This window comes from Podarcis pityusensis (genome assembly GCF_964106645.2).
Source record: "Podarcis pityusensis genome assembly, chromosome: 14".
NCBI lineage: Eukaryota > Metazoa > Chordata > Lepidosauria > Squamata > Lacertidae > Podarcis > Podarcis pityusensis.
The window spans coordinates 9,453,217-9,472,141 of record NC_138039.1 but is presented as its reverse complement, the minus strand read 5'-3'; the positions used below and the strand labels follow the sequence as shown (position 1 = coordinate 9,472,141).

The window sequence follows — 18,925 nt, the reverse complement described above, 5'->3', positions numbered from 1 at the left end:
AGCCTGCCAGCTTTGTAATGTGTGCTTGTAGCAGGTTAAAGCCTCTTGCTCTTGGCAGGTTAAGCAACCGTAAACATATACAGAAGCAGGGCTGGCTGCAGCAGGGCTTCTGAATTTCAAACAAGACAGGATTCCTGGGGGTTTCCCAGTTGTCTGCTTGCACATAGTTTGCTTCCTATAGTCCTCATCTCACCCTCCCCCCCACTGTAGGAATGGTTTTCAAAGGAAAGTAAGGAGGACATGAGACAGTTCCAAGCCAGTTCCCATAATTATGATTTCAAAACCACCCTGCTGCTTTCTTTTGTTTTGTTTTTTTAAATGCAAGTTGAGATTCTCAGAATGTAGGGTCCATTTCCATGCTGGAAAGTGAGTCTCTCTGTGCATAGGTTAGTGTGGACCAAATATAGCTCTGAATTTGTTTCCCATACACTGTGCATTAGTACAGAGACAACTGAAACCACAAGTCATTCCCTCCAGCTGCTTCCTCCTTGTAGTTTCCTGCCCTGTAGCAGGCTTCTGGAGCACCACCTCAGTTTCATGTGCATCAGTGAAGCTATTATCCCCAGTACCAGGTGTTCCCCTGTCATCTGTACTATTGTCTCCCTCCCCCTCAGGATTTAGTTTAAAGCTCTCCTAATCAACTTCGCAGGACTCTTAGCAAATCCATGCTTGCCAACTTCTTATTAAGTGCAACCCATCTCTTGCCAGAAGTCCTTCCTCTAGGAAGTGGAGACCAAGGTTGGTATTGCCTACTGACCCACCTTGCAGTTTGTGGTTCCTTACTCACCTTAGCCCAGCCCTGACAGCCCAACCAAAAGGAAGGATCCATGACACTTGTGGGGCACAGCCCCATTTCTGCTTAAATGTTTGGTTGCAGGCCTATAAAGAATGTGAATGGATAGAGTCTTGCCCTCTCTGGGACTGAGTGCAACAGATAATTAGACACATTTCATGCTGATTTTGCAGCTCTATGTGCATTTTTATGAATGTAGAAAAATCCTCAAGATCACCTGGAGCAGCACTCTTTGAAAGATGCTCACTGGTGGCAGAAAATGTGATTGTAATGCATGATCTGACTTGTAGCCATTTGGAATTTCTAAAGGCTGCTGGCGTTTTTGTGTTTTTTAAAAAGCAGAGATGTATTTGTGCTCTCCTCCATACCCCGAGCTCTAAAGTGACCTGAATTTTTTTGCACGTTGAGGAATATGAGAGGATTTCTTGTGGGGGTGGGTGGGACTGCTTCAAAGGAGAGGCGGTTCCTGTGGGGCAGGCCTCCCATTTATTGTCTGGCTCGATGTGGAATTGCTGCAATGTTTCATCAGCCACATGGTGAAAAACATTAAAAGGCTTACATTTCCCCCCCTCCCCTGAGCCAAGATGCATCTAATTGCTTAGAAAGCTTCTATCATTTAAAGTCCAGCAGCCTCCTTTTAAAAGGAGCTGCCCACCAAAATTACCCACCAAGAAAACCCTGGAGATTACAGATCAGGGATCCTTTTCCAACCTGGGCAATCTTCCGAGGGCCACATGCCAGGGAAAGGCGGGGCCAGAGGCAAAAGTGGGTGGAGCAATTGATGTAAATCTTCCCTTTGTACAGCAGGCTTGTTTCTATACACTCTTATCTTCCATTCGGACCAGAAGGGGTTCAAGGGAACTTTCCAGGCAGACAAAGATATTTGGTGAGAGAGGAGAGGAAGAGCATTGAGGAATGAATGTGATGCTATTAAGCAGGGGTCAGCAAACTTTTTCAGCAGGGGGCCGGTCCACTGTCCCTCACACCTTGTGGGGGGCCGGACTATATTTTGGAGAGAGAAAAAATGAACGCATTCCTATGCCCCACAAATAACCCAGAGATGCATTTTAAATAAAAGGACACATTCTACTCATGTCAAAACACGCTGATTCCCGGACCGTCCATGGGCCAGATTTAGAAGGGGATTGGGCCAGATCCAGCCCCCAGGCCTTAGTTTGTCTACCCATGCTCTTAAGCATCATTTTGTTTGAGGGCAATTGCTCACGCATCAACTTCTAAATGATGGGCCAGGGCAGAACTGTGGGTGGCAGGGACCAATTTGGTGGCACGTGGAAAGGGACTGGGTTCTGCTTGCTTTTCTTTACTGCCTCTGGAACAGCAGAGCTGATGGGCTGCTTGCCATATTGGCACCTTTTAATTTCGCCCACAATATTTCCACTCATTGAAACTCATTGAGCACATGACTCATTTGAAACAAGATCACCACCACAAAGGACACAGCCGTGCACTTTGTCTTATATTGCCTGCGTCAGTCCCTCCTGTTAACACCTTATTTTTATTAATTCTGAGGAGGACTTTACTCTGCAATGCTGCCACAGACCCCTTTCTCCTCCTTCAGGTCCTGGATGTGAAGAACGAAGGAGGAAAACTCCAGCTCTGGGAGGGTTTTTTGCCCCTCCTTAAGGCCTAAAGAATCCAAAAGTGCTGCTCCAACTCCTCTCTTGTTTTCTCATATGGAGGATCTTTTATTTCATTATTTTGTGTGTATTGCAGAGTGTTTTTCAGCCGAAATCCTGTTGTATAATCACCCTTTTTCTTAAAACCCAAGTTGAGGTAGAAATTTAACCCTGAAGCATTATGCCCACAGGTGGAAAGTGCGGATTAATGAGAGGATATTGCTTGTATTTCCTGTGTAAAACGACAGGAAAGCTGAGCTCTGTGTGTGTGTGTGTGTGTGTGTGTACGCTTGTTTTTCAGAGCCTTTTCTTCCAGCAGCATGCCTTGGCTTAGCTTCTGGAGAAAGGAGGCTGTGTAGTTATGTCAGCTGGGCCTCTTTCCTTTCTTTCCTCAAGGCTTGTAACATGTGCTTTCAGATTACCTTGGAACGATCCACTTCGGAGTGATCACAGACAAGCTGATCGCGAAGGAAGTCCCACTGACCAGCTCAGGCAGCGTCTACTTGCACAGACATGTGAATGCTTCTCTTGTGAGTAGTGCATTTTCACGTTTGCACGCCTGCGTCGCCTGCACCAGGGCTGGGAAGCCCATTTTAGCCCACGTTTACTAGTGTGCAACCTTCTGGGGGCCACATTTCGATGGTGGGTGGGGCCAGTTGCAAAAGTGGGTGGAGCAGTGGATGTAACTCTTACCTTTGTACACTAGGCTCCATTGCAGCCAAGCAAAAGTTAGAAGAATCTATGTCTAAAATGCAGCAGCTGGATTTCTGGCCGGGGCTCCCTTCAGCTCTCATATAACCCCTGTTTTAAAACAGCTGCACCAGTTGCCAGTTCGTTTCGGGGCCCAATTTAAAGTGCTCACATTAGTGTTTAAAGCCCTAAATAACTCAGCCCCCAAATTCCTGAACGACCGCCTCCCTCCCTACATACCCTCTCAGGGGCAAAGATGGCAGAGGGGTCCCTCTTGTTTGTTCCACGGCCTTCAGACGCTTGCGGGGGGTTGGAGGCTTGGGAGAGGGCCTTCTCTGTGTCGGCCCCCAAGTTGTGGAACTCCCTTCCCAGAGAGGTGCGCCTGGCTCCTTCCTTAGACAGCTCTTGGCAAATGCTGAGGACCCAGTCCTTTACTCTGGCTTTTGACATTTGAGATGTATATTTTTCAGACCCACCTTATTTCTGTAAAAAAAAATTGTCAAATCTTTTTTTATTGAGTTTTACAGCGCAAATTTAAATTCAAACATTAAACATCACCATCATCATTTAGAATTCCCTGAATCCTTTGACTCCCCTCTGCCCTTCCATGGTTACCATTACCAATCTTTTTTCAATTGCTTCATTTTACCTCTCTCTATTTTTAATAATAATCCATTTTTACCATAGTTTTTAGTACATTACAAGCATTATTCAAATTCTGCCAAAGTTTTTAGTTGTTTACATTGTTCTCTTAAATACATTGTAAAAATTTTCCCATGACTTCTTAAAGTTCTTCTCTTCCTGGTTTCTGTTTTTCCCGGTCAATTTCACCAGGTTTCAGCATAGTTTATTTCTGTAATTTTAACATGTTTATTTTACTTCTTGTAACCTGCTTAAGACCTTAGGGTGAAAGGCAGGTTGTTGTTGTTGTTGTTACTGTTAACGATGGTGGCGATGCGCGCACACACATCTCTCCATCCTACATCCAGGCAAGTAGGAGACATTATCACCATTCAAGAATCCATTCCAACCAAGCCAAGCCACTCAAGGAGGTTGCAGAGCAGGGCCATCTTATAAAGCAGAGGTGCGGCAGTCAGGCACACAGGCAGTTGCATTGGCAGACCGATGCTCCAGGGCACAGAACAATGGGTAATCCAAAAACCTAGTGTGGGGAGGGGGAGGAGAGGTAGAGTCTAATAAAGGAAATTAGCTTACTTAGGTAACAGTGGCCAAGGTCAGCATTTGTTTCGTGTTTGGAGCTACTGAGACAGTTTTCTCCTTTTATGCCAAATAATTTAATGAACCATCTGGAAGATGGTACAGCACTGTATGTGTGTGTGTGGTTTTCTCCCGCCCCCCTCCCCCCGCCTTTAATTTCAGGTAAGCAAAATCCCATGTTGCTGAAATGTTTACGTGTCATGAGCAAACGCCTTGAGTGCATTTTGCTCCCCAGCCCTTTGTCCTCTCTCCTTTATCTCCAGGCTTGCTCAAGCTGGGCTGGGTGGGAAGGAAGATCCACGCTAACATAAACTTTATAAAACAGAGGGATGCTTGCTGACTCCAAGGATGTGGGCTCTTAAATCCAACTTCTCAGAAGGTAGCCCATCCAAGTTCATCCAAGGCACCTTTTTTAGTGAAGCAACACTGAAGCATCACATGCAGGTTTAGGAAACGAAATTTACCGTGTCTTCGGGATCACATTAACAACATGCAGAGACATTTCAGTGCCATGCGAAAATGGTCCCTTCATATAGATATATAGAGTCATACACAGACGGCGGAATATCCAAATGCACAGCCCCTGTCATTTCCCCCCCCAAAAAAAACATTAAAACATTTCTATACATTTATTAAATCAATAGAATAAAACATGAGCAATGGTAAAAGGAGCAGATAAAAGAATCGTGTAACAGATTGACATTTGCTGAAACTAAAATCTGCTAAAATCCCTGGATGGGTAAACATGTTTTTGCCGAGCAGCTAAAAGATTGCAGTGTTGGCACAAGATTTACCCTCCCTTCCAATCTTAGGGGACATGGGTGGCACTGTGGGTTAAACCACAGAGCCTAGGACTTGCCAATCAGAAGGTTGGCAGTTCGAATCCCCACAATGGGGTGAGCTCCTGTTTCTTAGTCCCTGCTCCTGCCAACCTGGCAGTTTGAAAGCACGTCAAAGTGCAAGTAGAGAAATGCCTTCTCCGGTGGGAAGGTAAAGGGTGTTTCCGTGTGCTGCTCTGGTTCGCCAGAAGCGGCTTAGTCATGCTGGCCACATGACCCGGAATCTGTACGCCGGCTTCCTCGGCCAATAAAGCAAGATGAGTGCCGCAACCCCAGAGTCAGCCACGACTGGACCTAATGGTCAGGGGTCCCTTTACCTTTACCTTATCAATCTTAGGAATGAATTTTTGGTCAGACTTGAGCAAAACCAAAAATTTATCTCTGAGTGGGGGGAACAGTTCTGCCCGCTCTTACCACTCTGCAGCTGTGCATCAGACATCAACAGCTTTACTTCCTACCAATTCCTTGAGCTATACAAGGAATGAGGAACCTCAGGCCCAGGGGCTGAATGCAGCCCTCCCTGTACAGCCCTTGGTCACACCTCTCACCGAACCTTCTTTGCACTCTCCCTGAGGATTTCTGCCCAGCTAGAGTGTGCTTTTGAATCCTGGTAATGCTCCTTGCTTGCCAAGATAGAGAGCAGTGTGTGAGTGAACCAATATTTATTGTCCTAACCACTTTTGCTCCTGGCCCCACACACCACTGACATGTTGCCCTCAGAAGATTGCCTAGCAGGGTATGTGGCCAGTAGGGGGAAGAACGTTCTCCCAAGGGCTGCTTCCTACGTGATGACTTGGCTCAGCTTGTTTTGCGTCCGTTGCTGGAGCTTTCCCAGTGTCTCTTCAGCCAAAGACCAAACAGTTAAGCAGCAAAGAATGTGGAAACAGGCACCGTCCATAACTGCCTCGTTTTCCCACCATATTGTGCGATGGGTCCCTGTCAGTCTGCCAATCCTAAAGGGATGACCCAAGTTTTAACTTGCCCTAATTGATAACAAACGCTGAGAGTGCTCTTCTCCCTCTTTCCAGCTCTATCCACACGAAGCGATGAACTACACAGCGGAAAATGTTTGGAAGTGGGCCTTGGAGAATCGCGAGACCTTCATCCGCTGGCTGAGACCCCATGGGGGGAAAAGTCTTTTGCTGAACAACGAGCTGAAGAAGGGACCGGCACTCTTCCTGTTTCTTCCTTTCGACCCCTTAGCGGAAAGTCATCCCCTTGTAGATGAGGTGAGCGTAAGGAGGACCCTGCTGGATCAGTGTCCAGCCAGATAGCTATGGAAGACTTAAAAGCAGGACCTGGGGGTCAGAGCACCCAGCATTCAGAGAACATAGCTATCGTGGCTAGTAGCCATTCAGAGGTTTTTCTGTGAATTTGCTTATTCTCTTTTAAATTGATGAACATCACTACTTCTTGTGGGAGCAAATTCCATAATTTACTGTATTTTTCGCTCTATAAGATGCACCAGACCACAAGACTGGTGGAGGAAAACAAGAAAAAAAATATTCTGAATCTCAGAAGCCAGAACAGCAAGAGGGATTGCTGCGCAGCGAAAGCAGCAATCTCTCTTGCTGTTCTGGCTTCTGGGATAGCTGCGCAGCCTGCATTCGCTCCATAAGACGCACACACATTTCCCCTTACTTTTTAGGAGGGGAAAAGTGAGTCTTATAGAGTGAAAAATATGGTAATTGTGTGAAGCAGTGCTTTCTTTTTTGTCAGTCCACAAAGCTTTGAAGATCTGGCATGCCAGCTTGGAACTGCCCCCCCCCCATAAGGTTATGATAGAATGGAGTGGGGAGGGAGCCTGCATTTAAGATGCACCTCCTGTTTAAAAGGGTAAAGTGATGGGAGTGATGCTTAGCTGTGTATAGTGCCAAGGTGCTACTGTGCATCAGAAGAGGCAAGACTGGGCTCGAGAAATGCCTCACCTGACTCAGCACAAGTCAGCTCTGAATGTTCATGTGCAATGAAAGAGTCACTGGGGTATCATTTGCTCCTATGTAGGCAGGCTTTCTCAGGCAGAATATGGGACTCGGTGCGAGCTTCAGGCCCCTAGTTCCAGGGAGTTCAGATGGTGCTCTGAACCAGTCCTTGCTCTGATAGGTGATCTCTCTTTCTAAATGTAGCTGGAAGAAAAGTTGTGTCTTTCTCAGTGGGGCCAACCTGCAAAGGAAGGCATTGGTGTGTGTTTGCGGGGAGGGTATCCCTATGAAACAGGTGTAGGAGATTCTGGGCAAAGCTTTATCTGGAGGCAAGAGACCGTTCTCATTTAGCAGGAGGAAACCAAGGCAAATACACTTAGGGTATTGGTGAACTTCAACACAGACACAAGTTTTTCTTTGCTTTGCTGTGGTCGAAGGTAAGCCACTGCTTATCACCTTCAGAGGAGTCAAGCGATTTTGGCCACAGACATTTAATAACGTTGGCTGTCCCCAAAGCAAATTCCTTCGCGTTGCCCTCTTGCAGGGCAAAGGAAGAGCAATAAGCATGTTGTTTTGGGAGGCAGGGATGGAAAGGTTAACGGATTTGCAAATAACTCACAGCAGGTCATCCTCGGAATCGGAACAAGGTCTCCTGCATTCCTTGCTTCCATTTCCACCCTCTGCTCGCTCCTGTGCTGCCTTAAGCGTTGCTGACGCTGAAGCTGGTTTAATTGGCTTTCTGAACTAAGGGAGAGAGGACTGAAGCTGTCAGGGCAGGTTAGAGATAATGGCCTGCCTATCTTCTGGAGGCCCTTATGCAGCCTCTGCATAAGCAGGGCAAAGAGAGGGCGGTTGTGTGTTCTTCTCTCTGTGTGTGCTTTTTAATCGAGGCACCTTGGAGCTCCTTGGAGGAAAGGTGAGGTGTAAGCAGAATAGTTATTAGCCAGCCTGCCCTCAGACACCTCCGGAAATCAATTCTGGCACATCAACAGCCTGGAACGAACAAGCAAAGGAACAGACTGCCTTCCTGGGTTGCTTGGAGGCAGACGTAGCTCCCTCCAGGTGAGAAGCGATTGACAAGCCAAGCAGAAAATGTGCATCTTTGCCTGTCTGCCACAGATGCACAGCAAGCTTACATAATTTCTTAGGACGTTTCGCCCTGTTTCCCCAGGATGGTGACCCTCCAGACAGTTGTTGGCCTACATTTCCCATCATCCCTTAGCTTGGGCCACGCTGACTGATGGGACCAGGAGTCCCTTAGCTTCTGGAGGGCCACAAGCTCCTCTTCCCTGCCACGTGCAAGTGTGGGGAGTAACGTATGCATCTGCAAACTAAAAAAAAACCACTTTAAAAAACAAAACCTGCCCCAGCCTCATCCTGTTCTTGAAAATCCCAAGTGCTTCTCCTGGCCAGAGATGACTCCAGCTGCCTTGCACGGCTTCCTTTCGCTTTCAGGGGGCCTCTTATGTAATTTGTTTACAGTAAGGGTTGCTTTGTGATTTTCCTTCCCGCTTGGGGAGAGCTTTGCTTCCCGGGCGGCCACATGGCAAGAAACTCTCCGTTCCAGCATCTCTGCCAGCGCAGCTCAGAAGGTCCTGCACATCCCTCTCCCGTCTTGGAATTGTTGCTCTGCCATCCCTCCTTGTTTCACAGCACCGGCTTCATCTGGGCCAAACTAAATGCTGTAAGAGACGCCACCCAATATCTTCCTTTTGCTTTCTCGTTCTCAAATCGAGCGGCATGTGGCAACATGCTGCTTGCGCATCACCCAGCCCTTGGCCCGTGGCACAGCAGCAGCACCTCTTGCATGGGATTGAGAGTGAGCAAAGAGACGGGCATCACATCGTCATTCGTTGGGGCTTGCATTTTGCCAGCAGCCCTCCTCCCAGGTAGCACCCGCTCAGAATGGAAAGGGTGGTCTGATATTCAGGTATACAGGGCAGACACCCCATTGGGAATGCCTAAAGGTGCTCTTTGGGTCTTTGCCTGTATTTTTTATTTTTAACAACAAACCTTTAAATACGAGTAGGATCGAACAGCTTTGGAACTGACAAGCTCAGAGAAATAGACAGAAATTACTATGCATTGTAACCTAAAGGGTAGAGAGATTTTTGTGGTCTCTGTGTGACAGTTCTTCAGCTCAGCCCTGGAATTCAGTATTCCCTTCTTTCTTTAAAAAAACACACACAAACACTTGAATGGGGAGGGGGCTAATTATTTAAGTAGCTCTAAAACTACTTTTGGAGCGGGCAAGACTGGAACTTCACCTGTACAGTGGTACCTTGGGTTACATACGCTTCAGGTTACAGACTCTGCTAACCCAGAAACAGTACCTCGGGTTAAGAACTTTGCTTCAGGATGAGAACAGAAATCAGGCAGCAGCGGCGCGGCAGCAGCAGGAGGCCCCATTAGCTAAAGTGGTGCTTCAGGTTAAGAACAGTTTCATGTTAAGAACAGACCTCTGGAACAAATTAAGTACGTAACCAGAGGTACCACTGTAATATACACATTAGCTCACTTGCCTGGGTCACCTGATGCTATTTACTTTTCCCAAAGTGTGTCCTGCCTTCTGCTTCTGGGCTGAGGTGTTGCTCAAAATTTGAAGCAGAGCAGCCTTTGAGCGAACAACCGTACATTGTTGCAGAGATTGTTCAAAGTCATAGAATCATAGAATCAAAGAGTTGGAAGAGACCACAAGGGCCATCGGTAGTTTTCAAATACTGAGATTCCTTGGAAGCTTCCCAAGGATTTGTAAATATTGATATTGAAGTCACAACCATGGGGAGAATAATGGGGTGTTTTCTAGGTTGCGATGTTTGTAACATAGAACCGTGGGGAAGTTTGAGTGTATTCTAGAATATGGCAACACAGAGTTTTTTCCAGGGACAAACTGAGAGGGAAAGGGTGATAACTTTGCCAATTTGGTTTCCTCCCTGCTTCTGATATTATAACGGTGGCCTGGTAAGATGAGGAGAAATGTCCATCCGGCTTTCTTTTCTCCTCCTAGATCTCGGAATTGGCTTTGGAATACAAGAGCTGCAACAGAAGCCATGCAGGGGAAGCGGTTGCCGGGCATTTGCAAGGAGGAGCATCCTCAGCGTCTGGCATCCGCCTCCCTCTGGCCGAAGCCATCTCCATATCCAAGTCACCTTGCTGCAACACAGTGGTGCTGCCTCCCCAGTGGCACTCGATCACCCGGACCCACAACGTCTGCGAGCTGTGCATCAACCAGACCGTCGGGGTCCGGCCCAGCCGCCTGGGAGGCCTGCACTGCAACTTCCTGGAGATAGAAGCAGCCTTGGACTCGTTCTACCTCAAGGAGAGGACCTTTTTCCAAGTGTTGTCCAAGACGGATTCCTTGTGCAGCAACTTCCTCAGCTTTTACAGCCCTTTCAGCTACTACACCGCGTGCTGTAGGACAGTGAGCGGGACCCCGTTGGGCTTCTCCGGCTCTGAGGAATTGGCTCTTGCTTCCCATGGGAAGAGATGGAAAGACGATCCCCAAAGCTCTATTCCTCACATTGAGGACAGGAGTGGTCTTATCCCGGAAAATGCCCTCTGCGACACTTACGTGACCGGCCTGAGTTGCAGGACTAACAAGACCTTGAACCTATACCTGCTGGATTCAAATCTCTTCTGGTTGTACGCCGAGAGGCTGGGAGCATCAAGGTCTACTCCGGTGAAGGAGTTTGCTGCCATTGTGGACCTCAAGGAAGAGACACACTATATCCTGGATCAGGACCAGGCCCTGCTGAAATCTAATCTAGGTACAGTACGACCACTTCATTAGTTCAAAGTTTGGGTGGAGATGTCACTGTTACCAAAAGCACGAGCCAAGTTTGCAGGGAAATTAGACTACTGATTTAAAATGGTTTCTTTTTGGCCTCTCCTACTTCGTTTTTAACACCACTGCTCATCAAGATTTGATTCCAGGATGCTTTTAACGGTTTTTAAAAGGCATCAGATATATAAAACCATGAGTAAAAGATGAAATCAGCGATTCTTAGAAGTATGTTAAAAGTACCATAAAAGACCTCTATTTTTTTGTTTTTTGGTCTAGCACAGAAAAGCAAGTACCGTATATTTCCGTGCATAAGTTAAGGTTTTTTTCTTTAAAAATTATGTTAAAAATTGGGGGTCGTCTTATACACGGATAGTGCAGAGGGTGGACAGGCGATTGGTTGCAGCCACGAGCAGGAGATTGTCAGCAACTCTTGGGCGTTTGATTGGTGGCCGGGGCAATGGCTGTTGTTGATTGGCCGCCCTTAAGGCAATTGGGCGTGCGGTTGGCGGCTTTTCTCCAACTGTCGGCAACCCCCCCCCCAAAAAAAAAGCTCAACAAGTCTGGGCAATCCTCCCCAAAAAATCTTAACTCTACAACTCTTGACTATCTTCCCACATTTTCTTAATTTGGAGTCCCCCCAAACAGGGGGCGTCTTATACATGGAAATATATGGTAACATTGGCACCTGACATCTAGTCCAACTCCCTGCAATGCAGGAATCTCAACACATGGAGGTCCTCCCTTCCTGCTGGAGGATATTCTTTTCTTGCTCTTCAAACTTTTCTTTGGCCAGCATCACTGCCGAGGCTGTTCTGATTTCTCAGAACAGCCAGGCATATGAAGCAGACCCTGTGAAGGCTGCCTTAATAGCCAGAGAGGGATACAGTTATAGAATCATAGAGTTGAAAGGGATCATGAGGGTCCAGCAACATCTGGAGGCCAGCAGGTTGTCCACCCTACTCTGAATCTCACTTCCTGATGGGTGGACATACAAGGGTGGTGGTGGTGCTGAGGCTCTGGAACTCATTCCTTCAGGAGGGTCCACTTAGTTCTTTCCTCATTGGTGCAATACATCAGTTACTGTCTTCTGTGCTTTTATTTTGGCTCAGTGATGGCCAAACTTGGCCCTCCAGCTGTTTTGGGATTATAATTCCTACCATCCCTGACCACTGGTCCTGTTAGCTAGGGATGATGGGAGTTGTAGTCCCAAAGCAGCTGGAGGGCCAAGTTTGGCCATCACTGTTTTGGCTGCTCTTAACATTGCATGAAATGTTGCCTTTCAGAAAATCTGTTTCGTTGCACCACTTCCTTTTATTGTACTAGATGCCTCGTAGGGGTGGGGTGTGGAGTTCCCAACCCTGGACAGGAAGGCGGGATAGAAATCTGTCCCTAAATTACAGCTTACGTCGCCAACGGCATGCTTGACTTTTAGGAGCCCCTGCTCTTACCGTGTGCCGTGCAATACATCCGTGGGCATGCTCAGACACGATGAGAGATTTCCCTATCAAATGCAGTTCTATGCTCACTTTAGAGACTCGCACACACTTAACGCTCCCACCCCCTTGAAACTGCTTGATAATAGTAGAAGACACACTATTGGGGTTTATTTTGGAGGCAGCAGCGAAATTTTGACAAAAAGAAGCCGAACCCTGCGTGTTGAGTAAGATAGTTCAGCAGAATTCTAGCTTGATTTGAACAATCCATGCAAATGGATTCAGGGAGGTGCTGTGCAGCGCTCAGTACCTTTCTAACCTCTTTAGGTTTTTCTATGCGTTGGACATGTTTTGCTTGACAACCTAAGGACTAGATACTTAGGTTTGTTGTTATTGTTAAACTGAGATTCTGAGGGTACTCACCCTAATGCCATATTCCATGCATGTGGAAACCCAAAATATAACACCACCCTAACAACAGTTGAGGGGGATATTTCTGTTTTTTGCTGCAACCTCCTGAAACAGCCCACAGACATAATCCTGCCAAGATGCTTCTCAGACCTAAAACTTGCTTCCATGTTACGTTGTCAAGCCTAGAAGCTCAAAATAATCTCCTTAACGTAGACGCTTTTATTTTATTTTTTAGAAATCTTCATTCAAAACTACAGCGTTTTGTACAGTCCTTTAAAAAGACACCTTGTTGGCGACACGAGGCCCAGCCGCATTCGATCTCAACATGTCATTAGAGAAATTTTCACCGATACTTTCCATGAGGTCACGTTGAGGAGCGAAAAGGTAAGGCTCTCTAGGCTCCAGCGGTCGGTTGCCTCCGCCTGCCTCCGTGGCTGATTCTTTGTTTTGCATCTGAATGGCATAGCCACGTCCTGTGGAATAACAGCCATACCTTGACGATGTCCTAAAATGCAATTGGAAAACGATTCCCATCTCATCTGACCTGGCATGGTGAAAAGAAAGGCTTACTTAGCACAGACCCCTGCTCTAGGTCCACAACAGAGGTAGCCCGAGAGCCCTAAAAGGTTAATTTTGAATTTCCCCTCTATCCAACTCAACTTTTGTTGTGAGTTGGAGTGGGGAGTTCCCTTCTGCGTTTGTGTCCGCAAGTGGAAAACCAGAAAGGGGCCCTTGTAAACATAACTCAATGGCGTTAACAAAAATGTGGGGAGGTGGGGTGCCACGGTGAAAGAAAGCGACATCTAATCTTCCCTTCATCAAACTCAGGACATTTTGCTGGTCTACTATGCTCCTTGGTGCGGCTTCTGCATGTCTCTCAATCACATCTTCATTCAGCTCGCCCGGATCCTGCCTGCTGATAACTTCCTTGTGGCAAGGTGAGTTTTTCTCCCTTCTTTCCATTACATTAAGTTACTCTTGGGACTGTTGCCCTCCAGATGTTTAAGGCTGCAATTACCATCAGCTCTAGCCTGGGGGTAATGGGAGCTTGAGTCCAAAACATCTGGAGGGCACCAGCTTGGGAAAGGCTGGTATGTGCTCTTAATCAAAGTGTAAACCAGACTTTCCATGTCTTGATCAGCTGCCCAAATTAGGGGATTGTGTTTTATTCTGTGAGTCTTTAGTGGGTATGTGGAGCCAGGCAGAGCCACAAAGCCCCATTTCCAGGTTTGGGGAAGTCCTCCATCAGCCCCATCTGCTTTTGGGGGTCTACCAAGCCACTGGCTGTACAAAAAAATGGAACTGCAGAATGAAACGCATCCATGAGAAGAAAGAGAATTCTACAGCTGTCCTCCTCTAGCTTTTTATCTGGAAGCCCAACATAACACACAAGACCCCAGTTAGCTGAGTAATATCCCTAGTTTTTGATAAAGGGAAGAACTGAACAATTTTTACTGGGCACATGCAAGTGGGGGCAAGAGGCTTAAGCTCAAATGCTGATGCTGAACTAGAGGAAACTGCCCCACAAATAACAATAGTTTAATGAGAAAAGCTGGTGCTTGGATTGATTCACACATAATACTAAGTCATGATGTGCTTAGACAGATGTGGTCTGTTTGAACATGCAAATGCAGCCCACCAGACTTACCATGGCTGGCTTGTTTTTTGTCAGCAAACCTCGATTCATTGGCTTAGAAACCACAGTTTGCTGTAACTACGGATTGGCATTATGCCTGAACCCAGCAGCCTTGCTTAGCCTGGTTTCTTTGGTCACCCTGACCCAGATGCTTCCTAAGTTACAGAGCCAAGAGCAGTGGAAAACAAACCAAGCTTTGGAGAAATGTGCCCAAGGCCTTGAACAAATCACTAAGTGAGGGTTGGAAGAAGAGTAGTTTCTGGTGCAAAAAGTCCAGACTGCCTGGGTACCTTGAGCTGTGTTTGGTCAGTTTCCGTCAGCCATTGTGAAGCTTGGCCTATTCCATGTGCAGCCTGCACACATTTCCTTCCCTTCTATACATCCTGCCCTATGAAATCACTCTGATATTTAAAAGGTTATTGGTAATTCACTCTTAGTTGGTTCAATTTTCTCCATGTACGAGAACGAGAGCTTGCATTTAGGATGGCCCTGGGATTCTTCTGTGTCAAGCCCTGAGTAGCTCTCAGGGCTTGACACTCTCTTCAGTGTGGTGTAGTGGTTCAGAGCGGTGGACTCATAATCTGGTGAACCGGGTTCGCTTCCCCGCTCCTCCACATGCAGCTGCTGGGTGACCTTGGGCTAGTCACACTTCTCTGAAGTCTCTCAGCCCCACTCACCTCACAGAGTGTTTGTTGTGGGGGAGGAAGGGAAAGGAGATTGTGAGCCGCTTTGAGACTCCCTAGGGTAGTGATAAAGCGGGATATCAAATCCAAACTCCTCCTCCTCCTCCTCCTCCTCCTCCTCCTCCTCCTCCTCTCTCTCTCTCTCTCATCAGCATGACTCAAGGACAATTGCTGGGCAGATTATACAGATGTATATTTTAAGCTCTGCCCTTTGAAGAAACTGCTCAACAGTTAATTAAATGCATGATCTGCAAACCCCCACCCCACCCGGCAAGTTTTGCTTGTTCACCCACCTTATTTCCAAGATAAATAACAAGTCCATCTCTCTCTTCTCTTATTTTATTCATTTATTTCTGCTTTCTCAAACTTTCCATTTGCGTCCAGGCCTCCTCTTTTGCTTGCCCTTGAAGGAAGCATATTCCATCTTTTCGTAGCTTGAAGTTTAATTTCTTCCCGTAGTTTCCACAGTATCTTTAAGAATATCTTTCTGACTCTGCTGGTGATGATTGTTGGCCGTGTGTACCATATTCGTTATTTTAGACTAGTAATGTGTGTCAGGAGAACTGAATCCATATTTGTTTGTTGATTTATTAACTGCTTATAGAAAACCCATAATTAAACAAGAAATGAAACAACAAAAAAGAGAAACTTCAATGTCACCATAGTGCAGTGTAGTATTACTCCCTATTCTGGCAATGAAGTTGCAGGAATGCCCCTCCAGAAAGTTGTGTCCGGGGTGGGGGTGGGGTGTTCCCCACCCCTTGAGTTGTGTGACAGATGAGCAGGTACCAAGTTTGAACAAAAATATCCATCAGAGCCACTCCCCTGGCTTCCCTGCATTCTTGAGTAAGCTTATCATCAAGTGCTAATTGCCAGACTGTCTCATACCAAGTTTTAACAGAAAGATTGCTCACTTCCTTCCAATTTCCAGTCTGACCACTACTAAGCATATCATTACTAATGGTTTGCAGTATCTGGGGAATAATGTCTCCTGAGAAAAGGTGGAGAGGAACGTCAGGCAGAATCGTTTGTCTAATTAGCCAAGTATAGAAAAAAATGTGGAGCCAAATGTGGAGTTCCAAACACACCCACCATTGATAAAACCCATGTGTTTCATATACCCTCCAGTGAAGTGGGGACTTAGAGTTAATGTAAATGAGCTTGCCTGGTGTCCAGTGCCAGGGGTGGCTCAGTTTGAGCATAGCCCCTTTATTGAGTGCTGAGGTAGCTGACAGAGAAACCCGAGACCACATGCCAGACTATTGAGTTTCTGGAACTGGGCGGCCAGGATCGGATTCCCATGCCAGTAGCCATCCCCATACTTAATATTCAGCAAAAGTGTATACACCTTAGAGACCATCGCCTTAAGGCACTTAGCAGCTGGCCTAAGATCTTCAAAGGCTTCTCAGGGTGCATGGAGCACCGTTTATCCTTAATAACCAGTTGGCAAGGGAGTAAATTTGGAACCAATTAACACAGAGATGCCTTAGGGCAGGCACCCCCAAACTCCAGCCCTCCAGATGTTTTGGACTACATTTCCCATCATCCCTGACCACTGGTCCTGTTAGCTAGGGATCATGGGAGTTGTAGGCCAAAACATCTGGAGGGCCGCAGGTTGGGGGTGCCTGCCTTAGGGCATCTTGACGTTTTCCAATAGAGAGGGGCTTCCCGTCAAAACAAAGGTCACATACCACGGTTGACTTCTCTGTTTCCAAGAATAGAATCAATGACAAGAGGTTCCGGTAAGCCCCGAAGCCCCCACTCATAGGGGGCAACACCTGCTGCATCTCTGTACGAGTCACTGCTCTGAGAGCACCTCCTTCCAGCCTTCCCCTTCTCTTCACTGCAGAAATACTTGCAATTGGATGGCCTTGCAGGAGCAGAACGTTAAAATGGTAATGCAGGAAGTCAATGTGATAAACATGATACTCATGCTTAAGTATGTGCTCGGCCACTGAGTTTATGCTCCTCTATAATCAGTGTGTTTGTATTTGTTTTGCTCTCATAACAGGATTGATGTTTCTCAGAACGACCTTCCCTGGGAATTCATGACCGACCGCCTACCCAGCATTCTGTTTTTCCCTCATGATCGGTAAATTTCCCCTTTTCTGGTTCTTTCTTCTGTGTTTTGAGGTTAAAATGGATCATCTATACAGGGTACCTTGGGTTACAGACGCTTCAGGTTACAGACTCCGCTAACCCAGAAATAGTACCTCGGGTTAAGAACTTTGCTTCAGGATAAGAACAGAAATCGTATGGCGGCAGTGGGAGGCCCCATTAGCTAAAGTGGTGCTTCAGGTTAAGAACAGTTTCAGGTTCAGAACGGACCTCCGGAAATAATTAAGTTCTTAACCCAAGATACCACTGTATTGACAGTTGCCCTAAAGCAGGGACACACTCCTCTCTCCTCCTCCTCTCCCCACCCTGACCAGTGGCTTGCCAGTGGAGGCTGCCTAGGGGCTGCCACTGCCTGCCAGCTTCCTCTTCCTCTTTTGAGTTCCCTTTGTAGAACTCAGCAGGGAGGTAGCTGAGCGGACAACAAGAATTAGTTGACTCTGCCTTTCATTGGCTCCACCTGTTGTCAATCTCTCTGCCTTCTGCCCAGCGGGCACCAGCCACCACTGGTCTGAACCAATCACTTGCAAAGGGCTTTCAAAAATTAGGCCTGCATGCAGCCCATGAGGCACAGATTGCATCCCCCGCCCCAAACCACCCCGACTGTAAAAAGAATAGAGTGGTCAAGGCTTCTCTTGGCTTTCCACAGGCACGCTGTGTTAGCTTTCCATTCAGGGAGGCGGGCCTCATGCCAGTTCTCAGCAGATCCTGCTTAGAAGTCCTTGCTGAATGGAAAAACAAAACACCAAGCTCAGTCCATGTAGGCCTCTACCAGAAAGCAATCATTTGCGAAGCCTGGGTTTAAATTCCTGCGATACATAACCTGAAACAGGCAACAAACCAGTCTAATCGAGGTGGCTCCATTTCCATTATCACTGCCGCTTTCCTCCTGGCGCTCAGCCACGAAGATTTCAGAAAGCTCTGTTGACCTTATTCCAGACAGCCTTATCACCACCACCACCCTTGCAAAGTAGGTCAGTATTATCTTCTTGTCGCTCTGCCCAGGAGGTGGAGCCGAGTTAAGAGACTCAGCAGCTGCCTGAGGGTACCTTGTCATAGCAGAGGGAAGGTCTGAAGCAGGGACCTCTCAGCCTTTTAGCCGCTATTTTTATTTTCCCCGGAGGAATTCTGAGCAAAGGCTGCAGAGTTTCAGCCACAGGATCAAAACCCCGCTGCTATCCCCTTGTTCCACATGCAAAAATAGACATGCTGCTCATGTAATCTGGAGTGCTCGAGGGGGGCTGGGAATGCTGACTCTAGTTCAATGATGAGTTAATTAATCTAATTTTTTTGCTTTTATTGCCTTGAAAGAGAAAGAATGCAGTTAGCCACAGGTCCCCTTGCCTGTGTCTGCAGTTGTTTTTGATTCCCCCACCCCCAGCTTCTTAGTGGTAGTTCGTGTCTTGCATCTAAGGTGCAGCTGACAATGTCATTTGCTATTGCTCATATACAGCCCCAGAGGTCCATTCTGTGTTGTCTGTAGTAATGGAGTCAGTGTGCGCTTCTGCAAACCTAGCATTGTGCCGATTAGGAACATTCCATTTAATTTCATTTCCATTGGGAAGTTTGATGTTGCCAGAGGGATATATAATGTATACGTGGGATTCAACAGATGTGCAGTTTGGACTGTGCTTGTCCAAAGTTCACGCAGCTGCTTTCGTGAGCGTGTTTTATGTTCTTGCCCCTGCGTTGTTTTTCTCTCTCTTCCCGCTCTGGTTGCAGAGTCAGGGGAAGTTCAATCCTGTAGGAAAAACAAAGCTCACA

General features: G+C 46.9%; 1 protein-coding gene across 1 annotated transcript in view; it reads left to right on the top strand.

The window, feature by feature from the left end:
- TXNDC11 (thioredoxin domain containing 11) overlaps window positions 1-18,925 on the top strand; it is a 38,424-nt gene that overhangs the window by 17,372 nt on the left and 2,127 nt on the right. Inside the window, exons 6-11 of the mRNA XM_080980986.1 lie at window positions 2,848-2,960; window positions 6,206-6,406; window positions 10,107-10,866; window positions 12,963-13,111; window positions 13,556-13,665; window positions 17,058-17,138. Coding sequence (XP_080837112.1) covers window positions 2,848-2,960; window positions 6,206-6,406; window positions 10,107-10,866; window positions 12,963-13,111; window positions 13,556-13,665; window positions 17,058-17,138 — 1,414 coding nt within the window. The remainder of the gene's footprint in view (window positions 1-2,847; window positions 2,961-6,205; window positions 6,407-10,106; window positions 10,867-12,962; window positions 13,112-13,555; window positions 13,666-17,057; window positions 17,139-18,925) is intronic.